The following is a 27832-nucleotide window of genomic DNA, read 5'->3' on the forward strand; positions in this document are numbered from 1 at the left end:
CAGTTTGCAATAGGCACTGCTAAAGATGTTCTCTGTGTGTAGGTATAACATGTTATAGGCTTCCTTTGTCTGTATGTGGGTATGTTTGTGTCCTTAACATCTTCTGTTTACACTATGCATTGCACTCTACCTTGGAGAAATGAATTAGCAATTTAAGCAATCGGCATGTAAAAGGCGTTGTGCCTAGACTGATGCTCAACTCATTTAGTAAAACAAAGAGGTAATTTGCAAGATGTGCACTGTTCCCTGTTCGCTGAGCTTGCTGGGTCAGCAACACTCTGTGCCTCAGTCTCCAAGCAACAACGTGTTCACGTTGAATGTGCTGGGCTGCTCAGGAAACAGTATACTGAAAACACCTCGTCTTCCTCAAAGTGGCCATTTTCTGGGTGTTCTCTCCCACCAGCTGATAACTTTAGTGTTTTTGTGTGTGGATATACTAGAACTTAAGTGAGTGTCACCAAAGGAACACTTGCATACCTGAAAGAACATCATTCTTTCAGTGGTAGCAATTAGTCTAATAAAAGATACCTTTTCATGCAAGGACAAGATCCCTTGCCTCTCTGAGATGAGAGCAGAGGGCCCATAGTATCCTGACTCAAATTTACATCTTTGCAAGTTCCTGTGGTGTGCATGGAAGTAACCTACTTCATAAAATGGGCCCTGGTTTTCTTTAGATAGTTTGCACAGGTTTTAGACACTTGAAGGGACTGTCCATCAAATGTTCAGTGCAGCCTGTGGGGGCTGAGTGAAACCTGTTTCCCCAAAGAATTTTGTCCTTTTAAGACAAGGCAGGTACCAGCGCGGTAACGCTGCCTGATCCCAGACAGTCTCCGCAGAGCCTGGTAGTTTGCACTGTGTGAAAAAAGGCAGCTACAAATGAGTAACTGTCAGACATGCAGATATTAAGGCATTTCTTCCTCCTGTGTGAAATACATCCGTGTCTCTCTAGAGAGTTTCCATGACCAGCTCAGGCCAGTGCTGAGCCTGCAAGGTATTGCAAGTGTTGCAGCAGGCTGTGATTCCTTGGTAAGTCGTGCCTGTGTGACCTAAGCGGAGTACTTGCACTGATACTAAAATTTGCATTTGCTGGATTATATTGCAAAGCCACCTGCAAAACCAGGATGCTCTGATGCAGAAAGAATGATGCTGAATGCCATTATTTAGATAGTGCTGCAGATAACGCTGTCCCAGCCAGACTGTGTCAGCATCCCACGGGTCAGCACAAAATACCTCTGTTGGTTTTAGACTGACTACATACCATGGAGTGAAACTGTCTACTGGCTTGTAGTACGTGCAGTACTAAATGATAGAGAGATTGAATAGGTGTGTGGGGGGACAAAAAATCTTGACTATTAGGGACTGCCACAACTGTATTTAAAGCAACAACACACAGAAGGAGCTTAAGAAAGTAAATGTGGTTCAAATTCACCGTGTCAGGAACAAATTAAATCAGCGTGGTAGAGGATCCAAAAAGAAATGCATTTGGAAACGCTTACATGCTGATGCTGGGAGTCTGCGTAATAAGTAAGAGGAACTGGAATTTCTCAATAATCTAGACAAATTCAACCTAATTGTCTCATCAGGTTTCAGTGCTAGAGGGACCAGTATGTCAGAATATTGTATAAGCTGTTTAAGCAGGCTAAGGGAGATAAAAGAAACTGTGTGAGAGGAATGACTTTGTGTATGACCCAGTGACTTATATCTGCTTAACTTAAAGCTGAGAAGTGCAGGATCTTAAGAAACGCAGTGCAATATGCTGGTTACCAAAGCCCAGGAGCAAGCAGGGGTGGGCAGAGGTGATATTATAAGTCACTGAACTGAATCTGAAAACAGGATGAGCTACTAATGCATGTGGGAAGGAACTGTGTAATTATGGAGAACTTCATTTTGGAGACCTGCTGAAGATTTCACTTAGCTACTACCTGTGAAACATCACTAAAATAGCGTTAAATACTGGATGATAGTTCTATGAAACAAATCTTGTCAAACCTGGCATGGAAGAATTCTGCTGTCAGGTAATCTAATAATAGATAAAAATGAATTTATCCACTAGACTGGAAATCAGGGGTTGTCTCAGGAAGAAGTGATCATGACCTAATTACATTCAATATAGTTGAAGAGAAAACAGTCCCAAACAGTAATATTTATACACATTATTTTGAAAAGGCCAATTTCCCAAAGCTGAGGACAGCCCTTAATAAAATTGACTGGGAAGAGAAAGCTATGAATGACACCTGCAATTTTTTCTAGAAGTTTGCTAAATGGGCAAAACATTTTTAAGAGAACATGTGTGGCTAAAGAAGAAAGTAGGAATATAGTTAAACATCTGTAGACATGTTTTTAAATAGGTATATATTTGTTCATACATATCTCTGTATGGGGCTATGTATGTATACATATCTATAGACAGATATGTGGGCATGAATATACACAGTACGTACATATTTAAATAAACTGTGTGTGTATATATTGGAAAAAAGGGCTAGAAAAGGGGAGATAGATACCCATTGATATTTATATGTTATGAAGCGTGGAAATCACTAGCAAAGGCTAAAAAAATATCTATTCTTGGCAAGTAAATGGTATTCTGGAAGGGGGTTTAATTTACATAAAGAAAAATTATGTAGCAATGGTGTAAGCCAAGCAAGGGTTGAAGGTACAAAACCTGTTAATAAGAAATTCATAAATGACTGAAATGTTGAGAAAATATTTCTGGTTTATGCTTGGAAAGAAACAAGATGTTGTATATATATCACGTGAGGATGCTGAATTCTTTTCCAGCCCATTTGTAATTAACAGAATATTAGACAACCCTGCTTTGGGAAAACAGCTTAAAACAGTAGACTTTGTATTACCTGCAGCTATGCATCCTAAAAAAATGTTTTTGAAAATTGGCTGAGAAATTTTCTGGCCCACTGATGTGAACTTTTAATAAATTTGGGGATACTGGAGAAATTTGCCAAGACTGAAAGCGTGCTTATTTTTTTGCCAATGTCCTAATGGCACAAACAGGATAATTCTGATAATAGCAGGGCAGCTAGCCTGAACTCACTTCCAGTAAATTAATAGAGAAGCTGATACGGGAATTGATACAGAACAGGATATTATTAATGGCAGCCAATGGTATTTTCATTGAACACGGTCTTGTCAGGTAAGCTTGGCTTGCTTTTCTTACGTGAGATTACCTTCTTGGTTAGTAAAGTAACTATATAAGCATAATAGAACATGAAAGTGTTCAGCTCGATTATAACATAATTTGATGAAAAATGAAGCATTTTACATTCTTGAGTAAGCGTATGTCAAGTGGCTAAGAACTGGTGTATCAGAAGCAGTTGATACAGAATCACACTAAAAAGAATATTTCTAGTGAGATTCTAGTGCCGGATTAGGACTCGTCCCACTTCTGCTAATGTTGACTTCTTGATTTGCAGGAAAAATATTGGATCCCTGATCGGTCACGCATAGTGCTACAGATAAGGGAATCTGAATTGCCTAAAAAGTGGAGTTCAGACCAAAAAATGCTTTAATATAGCCAAATGCATAGCTACAAACCTGGAAACAGGGAGCATGTAGCATATCTACAGAAATAGAGAAGACCACTTAAGAAAAAAGTAGAGACTTCGGAAAGACTTTGGAGATCTTAATAGACAACCTCAGAACATAGTCCTAGCCCAATGGCAGGGAAAAATGTCTAGTGTGATCCTCGAGTACACATGCAGAAGTCAAGTTGGAGCAAGGGTCTGATTTTGTCTGTTGGTAGTATGTATACGTATGGGGAGACTCATGTGCAGTAACATCAATCACATCGCAGGCAGCACTTGAAAAGATGACTTAAAAAGTAGAGGGGAATTCAGGGAATAGCAAAAATCTTACCTAAGGGCTAGGCAATGTACCTCCTAGCTGGAGCACAGTCTTTTTGGTCCACTTGAAAAATATATGGGAGTGTTAGCACAAGTGTAACACAGGTAGTGGTGTAAGATGCAGATACCAGCTTGGTAAGGGTTCTTTCAGCCAGCTAGGAAATACATGACATGAACTGATGATGACAACCTGAATAGCAGCATCAAATTAGCAATAAATTATCCACGTGTTTCTACAAATATGAATGATCAATTCCTAGAACTAGCTATCAAAGAGACCAGTGGACTCTCCACCTTTTGGTTTTTCAAACCAGGGTGGGACACTTTTCTAGAAAGATTCCTGATGGGGCTAAACCCAGGCAAAGGGGTCCATAAAGGGCACATGGCAGACTGTGACAGGCAAGACAACCTCCTTCTGTCTTCTAATCTTGAGCTTTATGAACTGCTCCCAGGATATAAACCTGGCTATGAAAGTTAATTTAAGGACAGACTGCACACACTATGTATTTGTATATGCTTTTAGTACAGACATTTACTTCACCTTAAACAATACTTTTAACTGTGTATAACAAAGTATGGAAGAATTAGTGAGATGCCCTTTATGCCAGTGACCTCCTTGGTAATTAGGAGCAAGTCACTTAATTTCTGTGCCTTGGTTTTCCCACTTCTAAAGAGTGAACCCAGGTTTCCTCAATCCCTCCCTCCATGCTGGGGGGACCTCTGGCAGGTACTACACAAATGTATTCTTCAAAAAGGGCATAGGTAATCTGGAAGTTGGGGTAAAGCAAAGGATTTTGATTGATGTTTCTAATGGATCAGAGAGCTTCCATCCCACAGAAGGTATTCATGTTACCTTGGTTAGAAATGCTCCCATATTGTGAATCGTGACAAGATAAATTCCTGAGGTTGAATGTCCTGGGGTTGGTTATATAATGGGCTTGCTTTGCAATTTAACTAATGAATGTGCTCAGAGCCCAGATTAATCTTTTAACTTTGATAATTTCTCCCAAGGGAAAACATATAGAGCCTGACTATCTGTAATATTATCCTCTCCCAACAGCCAGAATTATTTGGCCACTTGAATGTTTGTTTTGCTAATGTATGTAGAGCTCATATGTTCACAGATTTTTCTGGAGGAGGTGGAAGGACCCTGAGCTTCACTTGACATTGTACAGCTGGGCCTGCAGGCTTTTCAAGTCATAGCCCTTCCTGAGACATGCCCTGTGAGCTCTTTGGTGGGATGATTTTTGTTGCTGGTATGGCTCAAGTTGCTGTTTTGGTGGGGTTTTTTTCCCCCAGTAGGTCCATATTTAATTCTGTGCCGTCTCAGCCCATGAAAGGTGTCCACTTCAGAAAATAGTAGTTGTCATTCTGCTACTATTATTGTTTTATTAACTGAGGACAAGAGATTATTTTAATCCCATTATGTTAACTTCTTCATTATGCTCCTGTTCTCCTTCTTGGGAGTCTGCTAGAAAATGTAGAGGTGCAGGATACAGAAGATACAGTAAATTTTTATGAGAAATGAAACACGGCTTCCTAGAGTAACATACGCTGTGTAAGACCCTTGCTGTCTGTAGATTGCACCAAGTAGGTCAACTTTGGAAGTCAACATCCTATTTAAACTGTCACACTGTACAGAACTGCTAGTTTAACATTGGTGATTAATGACTGCAGAGTCCATAGTCTCATTTCCAAGCAGACTGTCTGTGGCACTCAGTCATCCCCAGAGAGTCCATAGTACAAGTGCTTGGCAATCTTTCCTTTTATGTTTTGTGATCCAGTTCAGATTGCTGATTTTCTGCAAAAAGGAAACAAGGAGAGGGAACTGACATGAAAACGCTGACCTTCATTCTGAAGTAATTTCTAAACCTGATTTTTCGCCTCCTAGAATTTGTTCCTGTTTTCCAGTACGCCTCTACAAGCTGAGGTATATATTTGGTGCAATCCCATTGAACATTGAATCAAATGCCCATGCCAGAAGTGGATGTGGCCTGCCATCACAGAGGTCAGGGCAGACAGTTTCGTCCCAGGGGATTCCACCTCCTCCTGGCTGGTCTGTCCCCACCGCCCTGAGCTGTGACACACAGCTCTTGATGCTCCTTCCCTGGCTCCTCCTTCTCACTGCTCCTCCACTGAGGCAGAGTGCCAGCCAGGGCTGCCTGCCCTCCGCCTCCTGGTCCTATCATCCATCTGTGGGGTCAGGGACAAGGGTGTATTTTACCATTTTGAGGGTATTACAGAAATACTCAACAGCACTGGATGTTCCTTGTGTGCTTGAAAGAGGCAGCATAGCTCAGCTCCTTGCCACACCTGTGTGGACAGGCATGTAACATGCACAGGAGACAGGTTTTCTGTTTCCTTTTTTGCAAGCAGTCTGCTGGCTGGCCTGGACCAGCAGCTGGAATAGGGGTCAGCAGCAGGCAAAGAGCTGACGTTCCCCCTAACTTGTCTGCTCCAGCTTCACAGGGCTTCAGAGAAGGCTGCATGGGCCACTGTTTGCAGGACATGGTGATCTTTTCAACCCAACACAGATGACATCCATTACAATATTATCACCTAACATTTGATTATTATGATTTCACATAATTTGACTTATCTTCTAACTTAGCTTGCATAGCATGTACTGCCAATGGTTGCAATATATGCTGAAACCATTTAGTTGAAATAAGTAAATGAGTAAGTCTAATACGATAGAGTTTATGGCATATTGTCCTCCTGGAAATAATTTCAGCAGTAGTGAAGTGTGGAATATCTGCAACTGGAAAGGTCTGTTCTTACACCTGTATCTGCATAGGGTGAAACAAACTGTAGAAATCTGTTTTAAAACTAAACAGAGCTAAATATGTAATTTTTTTGCCTTGAATGTATGAAGATACCAGGGAATTTGAAGTTTATCAAACAGGTGTCATTGCACCAGTCAGATCTACAAGACGCTGCTGTCATTTCAATGCAAAAGAATGAATCATAGTAGGAAAATACTCTCACTTTTTTGTGCTGTTGATAAAGAAAATCTGCCAGAGCCTTTAGCCAGCTGCAGGCAAAGGAGGGAATTTGTAAATAATGCAGTACACAGGCTGTACTTCAGAGTTTCTTCTGTGTTCCTCCCCAGTAGATGAAAGGCAGATTCAGCATTGGATATTCCATCAAGGGGTACAGCTCACCAGCTTTTTGGTTTAGAGCCAATAAATAACTTCTGGGGAAATAATTTGCCTGGTATGAGTAAGGAAGTATTAATGCCATATTCCAGAGTGAAGAATTTGGACACGAATGAGTGCCCAAGAGTGCTGTTTGTGTGAGCAGGAGAGGGGAGAGCCTTTCTTCTGAGCAACGTCTTAAGAGAGCTTGAGTGGGAAGAAAAATAGGAAAACATGTCATGAGATGGGAAAGGCTATTTAAACAATCCAGTAACATTAGCATGAGAACAAATGAATTTTAACTGGCCCTTGGTCTGGAAACTTAGAAAAGCCTCTTGGCAGTGGGAGGAGGTAAAAACTTGGCTAGTTTCTAAAATAGAAATTAAGACTGTAACTGAGTGTCTGATGTGGTCACCTGTGACAGCAGGGCTTTGGGCTCTCTGATCTAGGGCAATCAGCCTCGAAGAGACCTCCCATGCAAGGAAGGATTTAAACACACTCTTTGCTCTGTGGGGATGAATTTGCTAATGTTTAAGCTTCTGTAGCTTAAGCATGATTTTAAAAGTACATTGCATATGCATAGTTCAATTTTGCAGGCAGCTGACGCATGAAGCTTGCATATCTGGCCTTGTGACTGCCGTGGACATCTGGTCCTGTGTGGGCTGTGTCTCTCCATATTGCACCCATTCCAGGCAAAAAGCAGCAGCACTTCAGCACTGCACAGTGCCCCAGCTTCAGCACGGCATTGCTGGCACACACCTGGGTTTTGGGCAACCATGCACCGAACACCAGCAGGCTGGCTGAGCAGGGACCCATCCCAGGTTTCCTCAAGCACCTTGGAGCAGAGTTGCTGTGCTGTCAGGGCAGGAAAGGCAAATACCACTGCAAACAAATCTCCATCAAGCTAAGGGCTTGGCTGTCACGCTTGCTGGTAGGACTTGACAGGGCTCTTGATGATTTCTTAAAATAAATATTTAACAAGGGATTTTATAATCACAAGTAGCAAGTATGCTTTTAAAACGTTTGAAGGGCAAGAAATTTGCATACGAATGAACTGGAGGTCAAGACCTGGTAGCCATAGGTGTTTATATCAGAGGCTGGGGATTTCCTTCCACCTGCAGGTACTGCAACTGCTTGCTTCGAGTCCATCTCCGAAGCTGACTTGCTTCCTGAATAACGCTTCCTCCTTTAGGAGCAAATGCTTATGACAGCTGAAGTAATTGTATTTATTAGTGATTCTGGGAGCTGGAGGATCAGGATTTCTTTCCTCCATTGAAAATATATTTTTAAAAAAAGATCTTTTTTGCAGCTGCTGCTTTCATAATTGGCATTCACACTCAGCTGTTGCATTACAGTGCAGCAGTACACCACCTTATCTGCAGTACAAGAACCTACCCCTTTCCTGGCTACTTTTAAAACTGAAAATTAATGGATAAGATGGTTCAAGGCAGTCTTTATTTTACGATGTTCAAAAAGTTAACCAAGCCTGTATTTTCAGCCAACTGATTCCAGAGTTTACAAATTGCTCTTACATGGTTCAAGTCTTCACCACTCACTTCAAGTGTGCAGGAACAAAGTGAAGATCCAGTTTCCAAGGCATGGACCCAGGCTTGCAGGCCTTATGTTCCTTTTCCAGGGGAAAGCCAACACGAATCTTTCGTCTTTAAGCAATTTTTAAGATGGTCTGCTTCATTAAATTAGAATCATGTTGATTGCAAGGCTGAAAGAAGCAAAGAAATGCAAGGAAGAGCCAAACTGAAAAGGAACTTTGATATATGCCAGAAAGAAAAGTAAAAGCTTCAAATTACACTGTAGTCTGAGCAGCTTACACACGCTTATCTGCCTGCGGGAGAAATGACTGGGAGGGTGTGGTTTTCTAAACCTTAAATTGCTCAGGTTTATGCAATTCAGCTTTTCTTTGTACCTTCTGTCATACCATAGGCTTCCTCGTCTGACACAACCACCAGCCGCGCTCCGCCTGCAGAGCCAGGGCTGAAGGCTGAGTGTGGTACCCCTGCCCAAGCCTGGGGATTTCACACCTGCAGGACTCCGCCAGCAGCGGATGAGAGACATGGTAAAGCCAGACATGTGAGTTTAAAGATTTGTGTCGTTGTTTGTGCTATTCCCACTTTCACCCTTCAGTTGGGCATGAGTTGTTCCAGAGGACCAAAGGTGGAAGAAAATGCTCTGGCAAACAAACCAGCCCTGGTTTGCAGCAGAAGGGAGTGGGTGCCAACCTCAGCCTGCACGCTCAGGAGTGCCTCACAGTAAGGCAGAGATAAATACTTACTGGGTCTGTCATTAGTGGTTCAGTCTCCCCATAATCTAATGCAGGGATTATTTTCATAATCTCACAGAGAAAGCCATATAACGTACCTGTAGGTTGCTGTGCTTCTTGGTAGCCGGTGTTAAAATACTACTTACATACAAACTACGTGCTAGTATTGAAAAGTGCCATGCTTAGTTCATTACCTGTTTATTAGCTAGATATGTTTGGTTTTCTGTCTTCCTTTTGCTAAGAAGGTCTATTTCTTCGGAAAAGTATGTTAAAATCTAACTGATTATCTGTGGAAAGGTGCCATTTGTACTGCTGCTGCTTTAGCCCATAGTTTTATTAATTCTGTGGAAATCCATTTCTTCCCTTCCCCCAAGTTAAAACCCACAAAGTCTCGCTGCAGCCATAGGAGGTAAATCGAGGCATCATTTGCCCCTGTTGCATCTTGCAGCTTCATTTTATGCATATAACTACAACTGAGGTGAGGAGACAGAGAGAACTTGGTTTAGTTTTTATCTTTAGCTCATGTTATCCTCCACTTAAATTTATACTCAGTTCTTAACTCAGATGGTCTTGTAATTCAGTACAGATATATGCAATGGTTGCAAACCTGGGAATATGTATGGATACACATAACCTCTCATAAGTTTCTTTTCTACAAATGAGCCTGATTATTCATATGTGTACATGTATATGCGGACGTGCTAACACAGAACCCGGGGCTGCAATGAGGTTACGTGGACGTCCTCACACGTTGAAGTATATACTTGGTAGACAAGAGATCTAAATACAGAAGTCAGCAGGGCCCGTCCGAATGTTTAAAGCTGAGAATGCTTTGGGCTGTATTTATTGACTAGGGAAGGACTGCTTGCATCAAGCTCTCAGCTGCTCTGATATCTACCAAGCAAAAACATAAAAAACAGGAAAGGCGTGCATATTAGGCTTCTACTTCATGCTTCCACCAGGTGCCTGATGACTAAGAAAGTGTTCCTCCAACAGCAGGAAAAGCAAAAATACCTTAGGTGACTTTACCGAGCACTACACAAGGCACTTGTTTTCCCACAGTCTTCCATAGAAACAGAGTTCCCTGTTCATCCCACCCTCCAAAGCACTTTTCATTTGCTCGTTGACGTTTATGCAGAAAAATATCAAGGCAGATCCACCACTTAATTGAAACAGCACTGTCTATCACCTGCTGTCAATGGAAAAGCACAAATGCTGATCTGTAAATAAAAGCCAGGATTCACCATCAGATATTTGGAAAGCTGCTGCCTCCTGAGGAGTTGTATCCTCAATTCTCCTATCTATTTTCCCGAGACTGAAAATTCCTCTTAAGGGAGTAAGCTGTTACTAAGTTGCTATTTTATATTCTTCCACCCAAAACCTCAGAGCCTATGTATATTTTCCAAAACTATAAATTGAATCAATGTGGGGAAGCTTGTCTTGTTATCTTTCTCTTGCCACCTGAAAATATTCTCTCTCCTGCTGCTGGTTGCTCTTACTTGTTCATGGCCCTGTACAAGTGCGCTCCCTTTCATTCACATGAGTTCTGCTTTTTGGAAGGCTGTTCCAAGCCCATGTGTTTGGGCATTAACTACACCAGGACTTCATTGTAGCACAGAGTTGGAAAGAGGAATGAATGTTCCTGGCTCTGGGTTGCAATTGTCCATCAGAAGCAAAAATTGAATTGTCTTTTGGAAGAAGTTTGAAAGCACTGACGTCTTCCCCCAGCATAGCTTTTCTTTTGCAAAACTCAAATAAATCTTGCACGCAGGACGAGATGATAGATTAGCTTCATTTTGCTGCAAACCAGGAAATCAAGCAACGCTGTTTCCAGCAGGAAGGTAAATTAGTAAAGGCTTTTAAATGCAGCCAGTCTCCTCCACACTGGCTGCTGGAGGGAAGCAGTCCAGTATTTCTGAAGCTGTCAGTCCTGCCTGCGCGGCTGGGTGCTGTGCTTGGCCTGCCTGCCTCCTCTCACCACGGCACCAAATGGAGCCTGCAGCTGGTTTTGAGGGACTCCGTGGCCAGAGCCTTTTGGGGAGCTAAATGAGGCACATCTCTGGTTAAAACAGCCAGGCACTGGTATCATGCAAATCTGCCTGACTTGGTACTGGTTTGCAGTGCACGTCCTGTTCTTCCACTGGAATTTCTGCTCCTAGGAACTGGGATGTGCAAAGGTGCTGTTGATCTTTCCGAGGCTATCCCCAAAGGCTCAAGCTGAATCTGTAAAAAAGATCATTATCTGAATCATGTGATTTGAGAGAACTCAACATGGAAGCAGAAACTTTCACCTTTGGTAAATGTTCAGGTAACAGTTAGTTGGCAGCTCCTGTCGCATAAAACTGCCTGCAACTGCGTACTGTCGTCATCCCTCTGAGTAAACAACAGTAACTCCTTTACACGGAAATCAAGGAGCTAAACACCCTGAAACCTCCAGCAGGTCTAGCAGCTCCTGGCAACCCTTGCCTCAGTTTTCCAGTTTTACTTTAATACACCTGCAACTTTCTTACTAAAACAAAGAGCCTTAATAGAATGATGGTTTACATGTGCTAGTAATTTCTTATTAAGGCATGAGGGCAACTTCTCATGCATCTTTTCAGAAAGTGGCTTGTTTGAAAGCAGGTAAATTCTTATTGTATTTAGGATATAATTCTAGTTCACTTTTTGCCCTAGTTTTTTGCTTTCTGTGCCTTGCAGCTATGTGGTATAGCTACTGTTGAGATGCTGATGTTAAAAACAATAGGTGATGCTGTTACTTTGTTTGCTGTTCTCCTTCAAAGCTGATTTTTGTTTGTAGCTCTTTATGCCATATATTTATCAGTATTTGTTCACACAGGATTTTGCAAGTAGATCTTGGTGCTGGAAAGTATCCTGTAGCATAGCTTTGGGCTTTTGTAGTTTCAGTCTGAGGAGTTAACTGATTATACTGCTGTGATTTCAAAAGAGTACAGCAGTTTAGATCCAGTCAAAAAGAGTCTGAGGCACTGAAATAGCTATAGCTTGTAGAAGGAATTTCAAAGAATTAAAAAATCCCTTTGCCTGCCTGCATGCAACAGATCACATCTGACAGCATGGAAGGATGCAGGAAGCAGGAACAGTTTGAGCACGTAATTCCTAATTGGTTTCTCATCATGGGATTAAGCAGCAAACAATTGGTCTCCACACCCACGAACAGGTTCTGGAAGCAGATATTAATTCAGCCACTGACTTAGCTATCTTTCCCAGGCTGGTGTCACTCGCGTGTCCTGACTGACAAAACCTTAGTAAGCCTCTTCATTTTAAGGAGAATGTTACAAGGCCTTCAGCAGCACACACATGTTAATTAGCAGTGGACTTTATCCGGGAGTTCCCACAAAGCCCCAATTAAAGCAGTGATGAATCAAATCCAGTGAGTAGTACCATCCTCAGGGATGTTGTTTCCCAGCACTGAGTAGATGAGGGCAGAACCAGGCTCTAGAGGATGTGTTTTGGTAGCTGAGGGCTTGGTCACTATAATAAACAAAATGTATTTGCTGAGACACTTGTCGGACAGGGATCTTAGTCATTATCCTGCTACAAAAATATGCCCTGGAACAGAAACTGTTTCACAGCTTTAGCTAGAGAGCTGCTTCCAGTCCTGGTCGAATACTCCCATGTTTCTCCAGTCCTTTCCATTTGGAAGTCAGTTATAAGCTCTAGCATAGAGCTCACTCCCAAATGAGAAATAATGACTATCACCAGACATAAATGGGCACTGTCAGCACTACTTCATAAAAGAGATAACTGCATGAAAGACAGTATGCTCTCTGTTCAAGACCCGAAAAGTAACCAACCTTAACAGCAGAAAACCAGTAGCCAGACCACGGTAGTTGGGCTGCTGGATTCAGCCTCTCCAGTGTGTGATATGTTTCCCTCTTTCAAACAGTGCATTTTTCTTAAATGTGAAATTCAGCACGCAGCATTGCAAAATGCCTGCAAGATCATCCAAACTTCTTCCCCTTGTCCCCTGAAATTTCTGTTTCCAGCTGCATATTGTGTGTCTACCCATTATTTAGGGGGCTGCCTCTGGGCTCTACCACACTCCTAAAATGCTGAAATTTACTTGTTGACTACCCTGCCCGGGCTTGTGTCCTCCTTTTTCCAGGTTCCTGAATGGGACTAGGGCCCAGCAGCTGTCACCCTGGGACGGGGTGGCAGGGAATGCTTTTTGATTGCGTTATTTTAAAGAGCAGAGTGTCACTGTTTCGTGGAGTTCTTCAAGAGGGACTGCTTTTTCTGATTAGAACGTGTTTATTCAGTTGATTTTTGTGGATCCAAGTGGCAGGAGGAAGAAACAGTAAGATACAGATGTAATGTAAGTTATAGACATTTAGAGACCTATAACTTAAATTAGAGATTTTAATCATAATAACTTTTATAATTAGATTATATCTATAATTGTGTCTAGTAATAATTATATATAAATTATAGTACTGGAGAACTATAAGTAGAATTGAGATACAGGTGATTAAATCTTTGCTCCATTGAATCTACTTACTTTTGCCATTGGGTGCAATGGACCAGAGGTTTTACCTAAAGCATTTGCTGCTACTGCTTAGGCAAGTCAAACTGGTGAGCTAGCTGCTGTAAGTTGCTGTTGTCCCTCTGTGGGTACATGTTTCTAAAGCAGAGGACGCAGACCTAGAAGTTAAGAGTTTGTGAGGGCTTTCCCTCAGATCAGGTCTGAGAGTGTCTCTGTGGCCACACAGCTGCACCAGGACTCTTGTGATGAAGGCTGGGCATTGGCATCACGGGAGCCCAGCCCCATGGCATGGGAGCAGCCAGCTGCCCCTCGCCCTGCCCACCTAACCAAGCTGCAGGCTGCTCCTAAAAAAGGTCCCCACAGGGTGTTGTGAGAACTCATTAAGTAGTTTGTCAAGCATTAAAGAGACTCCTGGATCAGAGGAGCAGTTGTAAAGGCACAGTGTAATTAAAGCACGGCTTACTTTATTATGTGTTATTAGCAGGGTTATCCATCACATGTTCTGCACTTTGTAGTTATTAAATTTTATCTCGTGGTCACATGTGAGAAGATGCTATGTGGTCCGGGGGTGGCAGGCACCGTGGCTGTGGGAGGGCAAGGTGAAGTGTAAGGTTTTAATGTCCGCTGGGGGAGAAGTCCCCCATGGTTCTTTTGCCCTTGCCCTTTTGTTCCCTCTTCAGCAGCTCTTCCCTCCCCTGGCACTGAGGAGACAGAGAGGTAGCATCGCCTGCCTGCCCTGCTGACCCACTTGGGGCCCTGGGAAAGGATTGCAAAGAGAGATTAAGACTTACTGTGAAGCTGTATTAAATTAAGATTTTCAGATTCCCATGCATTTCGCTCTGCCTATTGTGTCGTTATTTTAAAGTAGGGCAGGCCCGCACAGAGGACACGTGGCCTGCATGCATGCCAGGTTGTTCATGCAGATGTAGCTCTTGCAGTGGTTTTGTGTTGCGTTGTTTGTGCAGAGCAAACATCTAACGGGGGTGTAAGAGGTGCTTTCAGGATGCATTTGCGCTGGCTGAGCCACTCGCATGTCACAAAGCTGCAAGTGAGTTGGCCAGGCCATTCTTCATCATTATTAAAGTAAATGTCATCCTGCAAAACCACAACAGAGTTTGTGCCACAAAAGAGATAAAAGCTACTTTAAAGCATATTAGAGGGTGCTGTGGTGGGTTTGGTTGGGGTTTTTTTGGTAAATGTTCTTAGTTCCACAGATCAGGAAGTCAACAAGGGTACTTACCTGCTGTCTGAGGACACAGTCTTCAAAGCATGGTGAGCAAAACTTTTTAACTGGGACGAGAAAGTCTTCTCTGAGACTAAATGAGCACCACTGGCAGCCAGGGTGCCACCATCCATCCATGCCTTACATCTACCCCAAGTATGATCAACCCCTTTTCCCTGCTCACTAGTACCCCACAGGCCCTTACCTTTGCATACTGGCAGCAGCTTGTCGTCACATTGAGGGTCATTTTTTCACCTGACGGACCAGGGTCATGGGGACTTTTGCTATGCTCTTTCTGCTAGGCCACCTCGGAGAGTAGCTGAACAATGCATGGTGGAGGAAGGGGTATCTTGCTCTTCTTAAAGAGGCTGGGTACATTTGACCTTGGGAACGTGGTAAGAAGTTGCATCCACTCATTAGGAAATCAGAAAGGAAGGGACATGCCTAGGGATAAACCTTTTTGTTCAGGGAAGTACCTCTGTTGATGGTATGGGCCATCTCAGTGCCTGTCCTGCTGCGTGTGGTAAGGCATGGAAGCTGTATGTGGGGAAGGGAAGGAGAACAAGCTTTTTGGATTACATATTGGGATTCAGTGAGCAGAATTAGTGAATACTATTTCTCTGTGGCTTTGTCTAATATGGTGTAGCTCCAGCATTAGTTTTTCTTGAGGGCTGGCTATGCATAGTTCCTTTTTCCTGCCTGTCTTTGCTGATGTGCAGTATGGCTTGGGTTCAGCCTGCAGCCTCACCTTTTGTGGGAACATTAATTTTTTTCTCTCTCTTACCCAGGCACCTATTATCATGGTAATTGTGGTAATTTAATATATGTGGAGGCTTGTGCCATTCTGTTAGAGTGGACTGAAACTGAAAAATGGATCCAAAAGGTACTGGGGAGCAATAGAGCAGGGGTGAACAAAAAGATCAGAGAGAGAAAAAAAAAGCACCATACTGTCCTGTTTCTTCAGGAAACAGGGTAGAAGCAGTGTCATGGAGTTAATATGAGGAACCAAATTCACGTTGAAGGTGCAGAGCATTTTATTTGATTTATTTTATTTACTTTAAAGCAAATGCTTTTTTTTCCAGGTTTGCACTTTACTCTGTTGCAGCAAGGTTTTTGTGTAATGTCTCACTGTTCCGGTGTACCCACTGTGGGACCATATGTGCCTGGGGGCTAGGCTGTCTGGATTGAGGGCCAGCTCGCTGGAACATCCCATAACTCCACAGTGGTCTGCAGGCCCATGTTTCCTTGCTCCGAAACACAAGAGGAGGATTGGCAGACAGGCATTCCCCATTGCAGAGACACACCAGGCGCACCTGGAGCAAGGACTGGGGATGCACTCCCTCATGCAGTTTGCATGGACTGTTGTACCTATTCCTAGCCACCAGCATCTTGAAAGGCAGCTGGGGCACGTGGCTGTCCAGCCACACACAAACAGTTTTGTCATTTGGTCAAATGGCTGAAAGCAAGCTTGTGGTATTTGTGAGGCTGCCAGCCTTGCCAAAGCCAGCCGGAGCAATCAGCCAAATCAGAGTGGTAATGCACCTTTCGTTACATAACTCGCCATGCAATTTTATAATTTAGTATGTGAAACGTCGATGGCATTTATTATGTCAATTAGGATGAGCACACGTTTAGGAAGCCCTTTAGGAGTCAATCATAATTGCTCAAGAGCCTTGCTTCGGCCACATGATTGACTTCCTTTGAGCAGGTAGACTGTGTGCCTTTGGGAAGCAGTTACTCGCAGCCTGCCCATTTTGCTACAACTCGTCTTCGCACTTGGAGTCAGCTTGTAGTTCTGGCATAAGCTGTCGGTCCAAGTCTGAGTTTACTGAACTTTGAAAAAAACAAGAAATGGAAATTATTACCTCAGCCAGCATAGTATTTGACAACTAGAGGCATGCCAGCAACAAGTCTTTTCAGAAATACTGCCTTCTGCTAAGGTGAGTTCATTCATAGGATGTGTTCCTTGTGATGTGGGTAAGTTAACCGGCGGATACACATTCTCTTATTCAGATCTTCTCTTCACCTCAATCTTGTCCAGCTGTTCCTAATAGTCTCAAATTACTTCTGGGTGGAATTTTTTCATTTTAGCATGCTGAGTAAAGTTTTGTATCCATGAAATCATCAGAAAGAGCAATTCAGGTTTGCGTGGGCGTGTGAGAGAGACACAGACGAAAAAGCGGAATATATTTCCATACATTCCTAACAGACGTTTCAGATACATAATTCCACAACAAAAAAATTTTTCCAACATTGGTTTATTCTGTAAATTCCAGCATGAGCCACAGAGAAAAATGTTTTTTTCAAACAATCTGGTTCTGGTTTTTGAAGTTATTGTGCACGCAGGCACAGTATGACATTTCTGCTAGGTTTCACAGCTTGAGCTACAACTTAAAAAGTTGGGGTTATTCACCTACTGTACTGTACTGTTGGATTTTTCTATTCAGCTGGAAATGCCTTTCATCACTAAAGGCTCTGGAAAGCGCTTAGATTGTTACAAGCTCTGAGAAGGACTTTTTGACTAATAATAACAGCTTTGAAAAACCAGCTGTCTTAAAGCTGAAGCCAGGCAGCAGAGAGGTTTTTGAGCTCCTGTTTGTTGTCTCAGAGACTTTCTGTCTGTCTGATGTGCTGAACCTTTAAATACAATTATTGTCCTCTAAGAGTTAGTTCTAATAGTTTTTCCTATAACCTTAAAAGTCAAGCTGAATTCTTGTCTGCTGTATCGGTGTCTCTGGGATCCCCAGCTCCTCTCCAGCTACTGACTTTTTACCAGCAGGTATACCTCACACGTCTGCCCGTAACAAATCTCCGTTGGAGAGTCTACTACTGATTACACCTCAGACAGAAATAAAATGTTGTGACTTTTCTATAGGTAGAACAGATTTAAAAATAAGGGGGGGGGGGGGGAGGGGAAAAAAAGAGAAAGATATACATAGGACAAATGCTGGTCCTAAGGTGTGATGATAGGGTTTTAGGCATCTTAGTGTTTTATAACCTTCCTTTGAACAAAGTTTCTAGTATGGGTAGGCTGACTCAGTTCTTTGGCCTTTAGTGCAGCTATGCCAAGGTTGGTGCAAATTATTATATGATATTTTTAAACCAGATCTTTGGAACATGACTCACCATTTTTTGGATGTGAAATACTCTATAATATGTATTATTGGAGTATGGGTCACTCTCTAATGTTTTCCACAACTGTTGTCTGGTATTCTGAAACAAACAGGCTTGCCCAGTGGCCTCCAAAATAAGTACTACCTTGAACAGTAAAGTCAGTGTAATCTATAAAATTTTCAGTTGGAGAGAAGTAGTTAATGGTACAAAACACAGTAATGGGAAAGCCGAGAGGCCTGCCGCCAGTTAAGACAGCTGGATAAAAAAAAAAATAAAATTAAAACAGCATTAAAATTTCTCTAACTAATGGCAAATAGTTTTGTATAAGCATTCAACCCGGTGCCTTGATATAAAACCCTGAATATGAAATAGGTAGTCTTGTAACCTGGATTCTCACAGGAGTAGTAAGGGCTATGCTCCCCTGAGTATAATCACACCTAATCCTGTATAACCTGAGGGGTTTGTGCAGCTGCTTGAGTGAGGGAGGGACCTCTGCTCCACTCTTCTCCCCGGTGTGGGCGAGCCACTAGATGGGGACAATGCCCATGTCTCCCGACCTGCCCGCGGCTAGCCACTGGCATCTGGGCTGAGGCTTCTTAAAGAGTGAATTCTGTGACTGTGGAAGGTGCCGAGGCTCCTAGCAATTTTATGTGGGTATTTTTTAACAATCAAGACAGCAATCTCCAGGGTCTCAGTAACACAAGTTGAGTATCAAGGAAGGCAGATGTTGGCTACAGCATGTTCACCGCTCATGTGGTGAAAGGAAGGCCAGGTAAAAGCATCTCTGGAAGAATAAGGAGCTTCAATTTGGCAGCTGGCGATGCTGCTGTCACCGAGCAGTTTCCTAACATGCAGACCGGTCCCTTTGGCCATACAGTGCCATGCCGAACCCTGTAAAAGGATGGCGGTGGCTCATGTAGAGATGTGCATTTGCAGGAGATAACAGCCCATGCAGGGGCTGGAGGAAGAAAGTAGCACAACTTCGTTATCACAGTCCAGCTAAGAGGAGCATGACAGCGCTGTCAGTAGTGTTGCTGCCTCCTACGGCGTTGTGCAGCAGAGAAACAGAGCATGAAAAGGCATCCCCTTTTTAATCACCAGATATAGGATTTGTTATGCCCACGCTTAGAGTTCAAAAATAAAACATTAATAAAATGTGTTACTTAAATACACAGAAAGAAACCCAAACCAAATATAAAACAAAACCAGCTAATATTTGGCGATCTTACTGTACTGTTGAGAATCCATTTCGCCTTCACATGCTGGCCACCCTTTCCCTTGACTGAGGATTTCATTATCCCCAAGCCATGCTACTTCAGAGCTACTGGAGCTACAGAGCAAAACCCCTACTTGTTTTGCAGTTTATCTGTGTCACTCATCTGTTTTCCAATGACACTGTTCACTGGCTTGTCCTTAACAATTTGTGATTTTAGCCAATTGATGTCCTCCCAGGCTCCGTGTCACTGTTTCTCTGGCCTTTAGGCATCTATTTTCCCCTTCCTGTTAGCCGCTTCCTCACTATCTTTCATCACTTAATTCTTTCTCTTTCAGCCTCAGTTACTCATTTTTTGCTGCCTGAAGCTTCTTCCATTCTGTGCCACACTACTTCCAAGTGTAGCCTCCCAGACTGCTGGGTTAATATTTGACAGTGTGGCTGGGCGAAGGCAGTGGGGCTTTGCCGCTCTGTCAGCAAGCCCTCCTCCTGCTACACTGCTGCCAGTGTAACTGGGATGGTAAGTCAGGATTTAAGCTTAAGGTTGGTTAAATGCTTCATTGGGATGGGACTTGGCTGTGCAAGGAGATGAAAAGCATTCTCTCTACCTACTCCACGTGTTTACTGCCTGTGGTTTTTGTATGGGTTTGTTTTGTTATTCTCTTAAATGCTTCTCCGGTGGCTGCAAATTCCTAAGGAGTGAAGATGCAGACTCCTTCAAATCGGTGCAGTCTGTCGGGTAACTTCTTTTAAAATTGTGTTACCATGATACTGGCTTTCACTGTGGTCACAGCCCTGAGGGTTGTTTCGTGCCCTGATGTGACCATTCTCATTCCAGCTTGTGGCTGAAAGCTTGGCAATGTGGATATCTAGGTCCACAGTGTTCTTCCTTCACCTTTTGCACCATATTCCTGTGCTTCAGGTTTCTGTTTTGGACTGGAGCTTGATTTACTGCAGTGTCACAACACTGTGAGATTCCTACAAATCTGTATTTAATTTTATTTATCTAAGCCAAGCTGTGCTAGGCACTGTACAATTATGCTAAATCTGGGACCTGAGTTGTTGAAAACTTCTTGCACAGCAGCAAAGGCTGGTGTTGTCTTCTTGTGCTATGGCACCACCACCACCTCTAACGGCTCCTCCTGCCAATCATCCATGCAGCAGCCGGTTCCTGTCAATACAGCTCTTGGTGTAAGCCAGCTGTGAGGCTGCCAAGGTGACATCCTTGCCTTGCTGAGGTTGCCAGAGCTGTTGACACTGACTGCAAATGGAAGTAGGATTCTTCCCCACTCCCTTCCCTTCTCCCTCAAGCACGGGCCTTGAAGAAGAGCCATTCGGCTGGGTAATAATTGCCTTTTTTCAATCAGCAGTGGTTTACCATCTACCTGTACAGGGTTCTTTGTTCAAAGTGTATTTTATTATTCATTGTTAATAGAAGAAGTAGAAATACGCCCTGGTGATCAGCAGCTCAATTTTAAATCCCCCTCTGCCTCTCTTCTACATTGTTCAAGAGGATCCGAGGCTTTAAGCTTCCTAAAAGGACATGAAACTAATCATGTAGCTTTTTATGGCAGCACATAAATGTCATAAATACAAATGGCTGCAAACGTTGCACGCAGTGTCTGCCTCTGAATGTGTGTGACAACTCCACTGCACACACTCCACGCTAACTCCTTTGGTGGTATAATCACCTCCCAAAGACAGGCAGCGATCGTTTCATTGCCTGATATGTCCAGCAATTTGAGAAGGTTCATCGTGGATGAACATGGACCAGATTAGCCAGAAGAGGCTGATAGATTCCCTGTCCATCCCACCCCCCACCCCCAATTTATTTCATTATCTAGTCTAAATTTTCTAAGTAATAGAGGCACTAGGACTTGAATTAAGTCCTTCTAAAAGTTCAATGTCTGTTACTAATTAACATGGATGTTTTTGTTTCCTTGTGCTGTAGCAAGTATTTGTAATTTATGTAAGCATTGTAAAATTAGGTAGAGTGCCCCGCATCTGCACTTTTTCACTAGCAATGCATTAGTATCATCTCAGGTTCATAAAGATTATCCATAATGTGGCCACGACAGTCTGGCTTTGTGTCTGCTGGGTCTTCTCTCGTAATTTTTGCTGCAGCACAGCGTGGCCTTAGGGCAGCAACACCTCTCTTTCTCTGTTGTCATTGCAGAAATACTTGTAGCTACTTTGGAGCTGTAGCACTATTTCCAGTTGTACCTTAATTTTTATCAGGGGAGTTGATGTGTTGTACAGGTGGGAGCAGAGGAGTGGTACTTCCAGGGGTGGGACATGAGGCTGGGAGGGGCCCATACAGATGCCTGTGCTCCTGTTCCTGTCTCAGAGCAGGGCTTTGGGTCCGGCTTTCAACAGGTTCACTGATGGGAGCCATGTGTTGTCTCCTGCCAGCAGGAAGCAAGAATTTCTGTCCTTGAGAACATCCATGAGGCAACAAAATGTTGGAGTTGGCTCTCCCTGTGCACTCACATGGGTCTACTGGTGTGTGCTGGTACAGAAGGACATGGCAGGACAGTGGAGAAACAGCATGATATTGCCAGCTTCCCTGATTGCCCCAGGTGCATTTAAAAATGTAGGAAAAAACAAAGTTTCTAAAGCAATGCTATTTCTGTTGTGCTTTATTGATTTCTAATACATTTAATGGCTATTTTTGAAGCCACAATCCCACAAATTCCCAAGCTGTTTATTGCCATTCTTGCAAGCTGCCCTCTTGACTCTCGATGAGTGAGGGATGTGGAGATCAGTTAAATGCTCTCCCTCTCCCTCTGCAAAAGACAGCAACTGGTAGATAACATACCAGCTCGCAGCCACCGTACTTCATCGAGAAGCTGGCTAAGAGCTACCTACCAGGAGCCACTTGCAGTGCCCAAACAGTTCCCACCTCAGCCTCAGGATCATCTTTTCTCATTTCATTTTGCTGTATGTCACTTTAGTAGAACCGAGTAACACTGGGTTTGATTCCTGTATTAAGATAGCAGGTAGAGTTCTTTTCTGCACTGTAGAAAGATGTTCATTTCTTCACAAAGAGCTGTTCATAAAGCTCTGGTAAATATTTTTACAAAAGGAAATATTTGCCACAGTATAAAGTAGTTTAAATATTTGCAAGAATTCTAGTAGGCGATGATTTTAATTCAAATGAAGCTACTGCTAATCATGAGATGGAGCTTATGCAGAATTTAGTCTTGCAAGCAAAAAATATTATTATACAGCCACTTAACATAATTGCTACATAAGAATAGGATCTAGCAAAGCATTAAAGTGAATGTCTGACATTTAAGCATCTGGTTAGAGTTAACGGGGCTATCATTTTACCTTTATGCCAGAAAAACCCTGCCACGGTAAAGTTTAATTTCTCAGGTTTAAAGCCTATGAGCTTTGCATAAAAATTAGGTTTTATTTCATATGAAAACGTGCTGTGTCATAGTCAGATATTTTTTTCTTATTCTTTCCCTCATTTGCCCTCAAACATGGGTGTCTGAGGCTGACACATTGTCTCAGCAAATTAAGTCAAGCTGGAAGGAAAGGTACAGTCTTACAGCAGAACAGCAAGTAAGATTTACATTTTCAAGCAAAAGTAGTAATTAGGCCATTGCATATTTTATATTTTCATGTTTATTTCCAAAGCGGTATATCAAAATAAACATAGATGTAATGAGACATAAGTAGTCCAATGAGCAGTCAGGGTACATCAAGTAAAAACTACAAATTACTCTCCAGTTTTGCTGCCACCCACACAGTTATACCAGCAGGCAGGTGCTCTGGCCAGAGCTAATTGGATCTGTAGTTTTGGGCCATACTGAGGTTCTGTAATAAAAAATTATGAAGGGAATAGGCCTAATTTTGAGTGATACAGTACTTGGCATCGTGTTGTGGACTTCACTTCGGCACGTGAGGTATTTAGTGCTTTGGGAAGTAAAATGAAGTTTTGAACTGCTTTATGATGGTGCAGATGGTTATAACTGCTTGACTTGAGGCATCCAGAGCAGTGCCGTGGCGGTACAAGCATACAGGCTTGGAATGCAGAGTCCATTGCTGCTGTGGAACAAGGACAGTCTAGATGGTCCCAGGCTCTAAATCCTCATGACCCAATTGTCCTCCCGCTGGCGGTGTGTACAGTGTCTGTATGCTTGTGTGTGTTAGGTGAAGTGGCTTCTTGCCCTTGCTGTGCTGAGCAGGCAGCTTGCGCAGTAACCATTATTCTTACCTATATTTCTGCACACAGTCTGGCAATGTTTGCCTACACATGATGCTGCTTTCCCAGCAGAAGTAATGTGACCATAAAATCAGCTGACCGGAACTGAAATTATGTGCTAATTTAAGGGTTTCAACCGTTAAATGTGTGTAGTAGTTCTCCCTATTTCATAGCTTTCTTTACAACGAGTGTAATTGTGTAAATGAAGCTAGATTTAAGAGAAAAAACCCTGGAGTTAACCCCTTTTTCTGCCCCTTTCTTTCTGCACTCCCACCCCAAAGGTGCAATTCTTCCCTAATACCTGCTAGAGTGCTTCATATCTGGGTACACACTGTAAGTATGATAAGATAAAACAATCCAGATCATAACCCTTTGGCTTTTTTCCCCGCAGACCTGATGGTATACACAAGCCCTGCTGTGGCTCTCATGAATAGAGAACAGGCTGGGTATTCCCGTCTGCCCTCTTTTGAATTGCATCAATTCTGATTACAAGCCAGAAAGAAGAAGAAATGGAGGATAGCTCCCCGCCACTCTGTGTCACCTGTGGCCAAGCGCATTTACCAGAAGAAAACCACTTGTACAGCTACACCGAAGAAGTAGATGATGATCTGATATGCCACATTTGCCTGCAACCTTTGCTTCAGCCGTTAGACACGCTTTGTGGTCACACCTTCTGCACAGCCTGCCTTACGAACTTCCTCGTGGAAAAAGACTTCTGCCCCATGGACCGCAAGCTTGTGATTCTCCAGACGTGCAGGAAGTCCAGCATACTAGTGAATAACCTCCTGGACAAGCTAATGGTTAGCTGCCCTTTCACAGAACACTGCTCAGAGGTCATGCAACGCGGTCACCTCGAACAACATTTCCAAACCCAGTAAGTTGTGGTTGATAGACCTTTTTTTCGCTATTTTTCTTAGGAAAAGGAAAAAATATCTTCAATTAAATGCTGATTAAAATAGACAGTTAATGTAAAGAAAGATTCATTGATTTCACTCCCAATGAACATCTACAGTATCATTAATTTAGAGCTGAATTTAGTCCATTTATGTGACAATATCTCATTCTTTTTTTTAGAATCAAATACATTCAAGGTACTTCATGCTATCATTAGCAGTTCTGGGTGGGTACTTTGTGGTTAGCTGCATAATGGGAGTGTGTATTCGGTCATCCAAAGAGATCTGTGAGTTTTGGGAAGCTGAGCTATCATAAATATTTTAGTAGCACATTAAGGGTTTTATAATTGCCTTTTCTTCAATCCTTTTTTGAATCGCAAATGACCTATATGAGAAGTAGAGCAGAAAATACTCCAGTTTGGTATTGGTCTTTGGAGCTGAGCACTCCCTTCCTCTAGGTGAGCGCTTACCCAGTGTACTGCACCGCTGAGCTTGGCGAGGCCCTGGCTGGACTCCCCCTCCAGGCTTACCTTTTCTGGTGGCCAGGACACCCTCTCTTCTGGCTCTGGGAAAGACCCCTTCAGGGACCAGTTTGGTTCCTCTGCGAGGAGAGAACTGATGATGAATGATCCTCTGTTTTGCACGTACTGTTGCTTTTGTTTTGCGTCTTCTGCCTTTTGGAAGGAAGGCAGAAGAGTAAAGAGATACATTTGGGCTGTGGTTTCTGATGGCAGACAAATGCTTTGGCATAGTCCAGGTAACAGCACCTTGGTTTTAAGGAGAGATGGGGTCTAAGAGATGCTTTTTTGTGGCTGGTATCTGAATGACTTCCCCTGTGGGCTGCAGGTATGAGTCGTGTTCCTAGGTGTGTGCTCCTGCGTGTGTGTTGTGGAGGAAGCCCTGGGTGACCAGCACAGGGCTCCAGACTGCTGGTGGGGGCATATTCCTGCACAGACATGGCAATGCTGAGGGTCAGAGCATCCCTTGGTCAGCAGGCTGGTGAGCTGGAGGACCAAGGTGTGTTCACATGGCTGCAGGCTTCATGGTCTTGAAGCTTGTAACTGGAAATGGCTCTGCAGCCTGCCATTCAAACATGTCCCCATTTGAACCGGAGACCTCATTTCCTGAAGCACCTGAATTCTCATGAGGGATTTATTTACTGAAGATATTCACTGAAGTTATGGTGGTTATCCAACCAAAAAATGTGACCGTTTTGCATTGCTAAAGCTGAAAAAAAACATGAGCAAAGGCTTTCTTGAGCCCTTGCAAAGCTCAGGAGCCCACTTTTCGCATGCTGCAGGTTTGGTGTTTGTGGATTTAGGTGTCCTTGGTCCACCCAGTTCTGCACCTGGCTTTCCCTGTTGAGGGTGCTGCTGTCTCATGCGTCATGGCGTAAGAGGTGGTGGCAGTAGCCTCCAGCCCAGGCCAGCCATGCTCTGCAAGGTTAGCTTTCTGCTGCTAAGGGGAAAACTTAGCAAAGTTACTTTTAATTTTCTGCCTTTGGTCACTACTTCTCTGATGGGCTTCAAATACTAATATCAATAGTAATGTAGGTAAAGGGACTGACAGTCTGCCGTGAGCTGCGGTCACTGAGATTATGTTTCTCTACAGATTCCAACCACAAAATCTTGAGCCCCTGGTGCAAATACCCCTTCCCTTTGCTTATACATACAGCTGACTTTAACGTATCTTAGATCCTCCTTTTTGTCTTAATTTTTTGAGATGATGGTGCTGTGGCCATAAATATAGTAGGAAAAAACCATGACACAATAAGTAAGCAAATTGAAATATTTTTTTTTACATAGAAGCCACACAACTAGCATCATTCCTGGTTTCTAGTGTCAGCTCTCCTACATGGACATACACAAGTCCTATCAGTGTCTTGGTTTCTCCTCCTTAAGTTAGTGGTAAAGGTACTCTTCACATACATAGCTTGCAGAATTGCAGTGTTGTAAACCATGATTTGGTCCTGTAAAAGCCTGGCAAGTTTTATTCTGGTACTTACTATTGAATGTCCATGGCCTGGATTTTCCCCCTCAGGACCTCTGAGATTCTATGTCTCTGGCTCACTTGGCCTGACCCCAAACAGGGGTCGGAAAAATTGGCTTAGTAGCATGTTTTCACAGCCTCTTGCTGTCCCTCCTCCCCTCGTCAAGCTCCCTCCACCAAGTCCTGGCTTTGCAAACCCAGGCAGCAGGAGACTGGGGAGATGGAGCAGGGGTCTCTTTTCCCATCAAACCCTAAAGCCTCTGAGGTAGAGCAGTACAAGGCAGTGTAGATAGATTGGCTAGTTCCTTCTTTGCCACTCATAACGTGGATTTTTCTTCCTCAGGCTGGTTTGGAGGGCTGAATTACCTTAAGGCCAAAGGACAGAGAAATAATGGGGAATCTTTGCTGCTGGGCAGGTTTCAGCTTTCCAGGGAGCGGGGAGCACAGCCTCACGGGCATTCCCACCCAAAGGAAGCATTTGGATGGAACTTTCTGAGTGACCCCTAAAGGGGGACTTCTGCAACCTTGTGCTTGCAGAGGCTGCGCAGTGCCTTTTTTTTTTTTTTTTTTTTAGGAAAGTATTAATTATCGCCAGAGGTACCTTATGCCTCTGCCTAATTTAATTCTCAGAAATGCAGAAACTTCTCTCACCATCCCACCTCCAGCTCATGGCAGGGCAGGAGAGGAGGAGGGCATTGTGCTATGGCATGCCCAGACACAGCGTGAGCAGGCTGAGCTGACGCTGTTCTCTTTAACTCCGGTGAATCAATAGAGAGGAAAGAAAGTGTGTGACTTTGCTAATAAAAAAAAAATAAAAAAAATTAATAATCATAAACAATCCTGTGCCTGTGGCAAAAATGGCTCAGAGCCATCTGAAAATCTCAAGTGAACGTGATCTGTGTTCTCAGTGAATAAATTAAAGTGGGCTCCACTAGAGTGAACAGGGCAGTCAGAAGCCCTCACATTTCTTGCATGTTTCAGGCTCAGACCAGCCCCTGAGGTCACTGATGGGACAAGGTGAGTTTGCTGGTTTATGCTTTGTAATCGATGAGAGAACTTTATTTTTTTTTTAAATGCCGGTTACTATGGAGCAGTCCACTGAAAGCATCCTCATTTAAAATGTTTGCTCTTGCAACCTTCAAAAAAAACCCACAACAATACCAAAACCTGCTTGAGAAGAGACACGCCCTTGGATTATTACATGATTTATGTTTGCACAAAAACATCTGACTGGATTTGGGGAATTCAGACTGAGAGGCAAACAACCAGCAGTTGGCTGTGATCTTTTGCAGTGTTTTACTTTAAAAAGGTGTGGTCTTCTGATATCGCCTGCTTCAAAACTCCACGGGGGGCATTTTTTTCCCCCCTTGTCAGACAGCTACACCCTTCCGTGATGCAGTTTAGCTTGTAAC

At 43.2% G+C, this 27832-nt stretch overlaps 1 protein-coding gene across 2 annotated transcripts in view; it reads left to right on the top strand.

Annotated features, from left to right (window-relative positions):
- Positions 1 to 8950: 8950 nt before the first annotated feature.
- Positions 8951 to 27832, top strand: part of LNX1 (ligand of numb-protein X 1) — an 83227-nt gene continuing 64345 nt past the window's right edge. The window contains exons 1-2 of one of the 2 annotated variants that reach the window (XM_056332867.1): positions 8951 to 9085; positions 23930 to 24412. In XM_056332867.1, the coding sequence (XP_056188842.1) occupies positions 24048 to 24412 (365 nt within the window). In that variant the 5' untranslated portion in view covers positions 8951 to 9085; positions 23930 to 24047. The remainder of the gene's footprint in view (positions 9086 to 23929; positions 24413 to 27832) is intronic. The other variant, XM_056332876.1, reaches the window with a different exon arrangement.

This window comes from Falco biarmicus, chromosome 1 (assembly GCF_023638135.1).
Source record: "Falco biarmicus isolate bFalBia1 chromosome 1, bFalBia1.pri, whole genome shotgun sequence".
In the NCBI taxonomy this organism is placed as follows: Eukaryota; Metazoa; Chordata; class Aves; order Falconiformes; family Falconidae; genus Falco; species Falco biarmicus.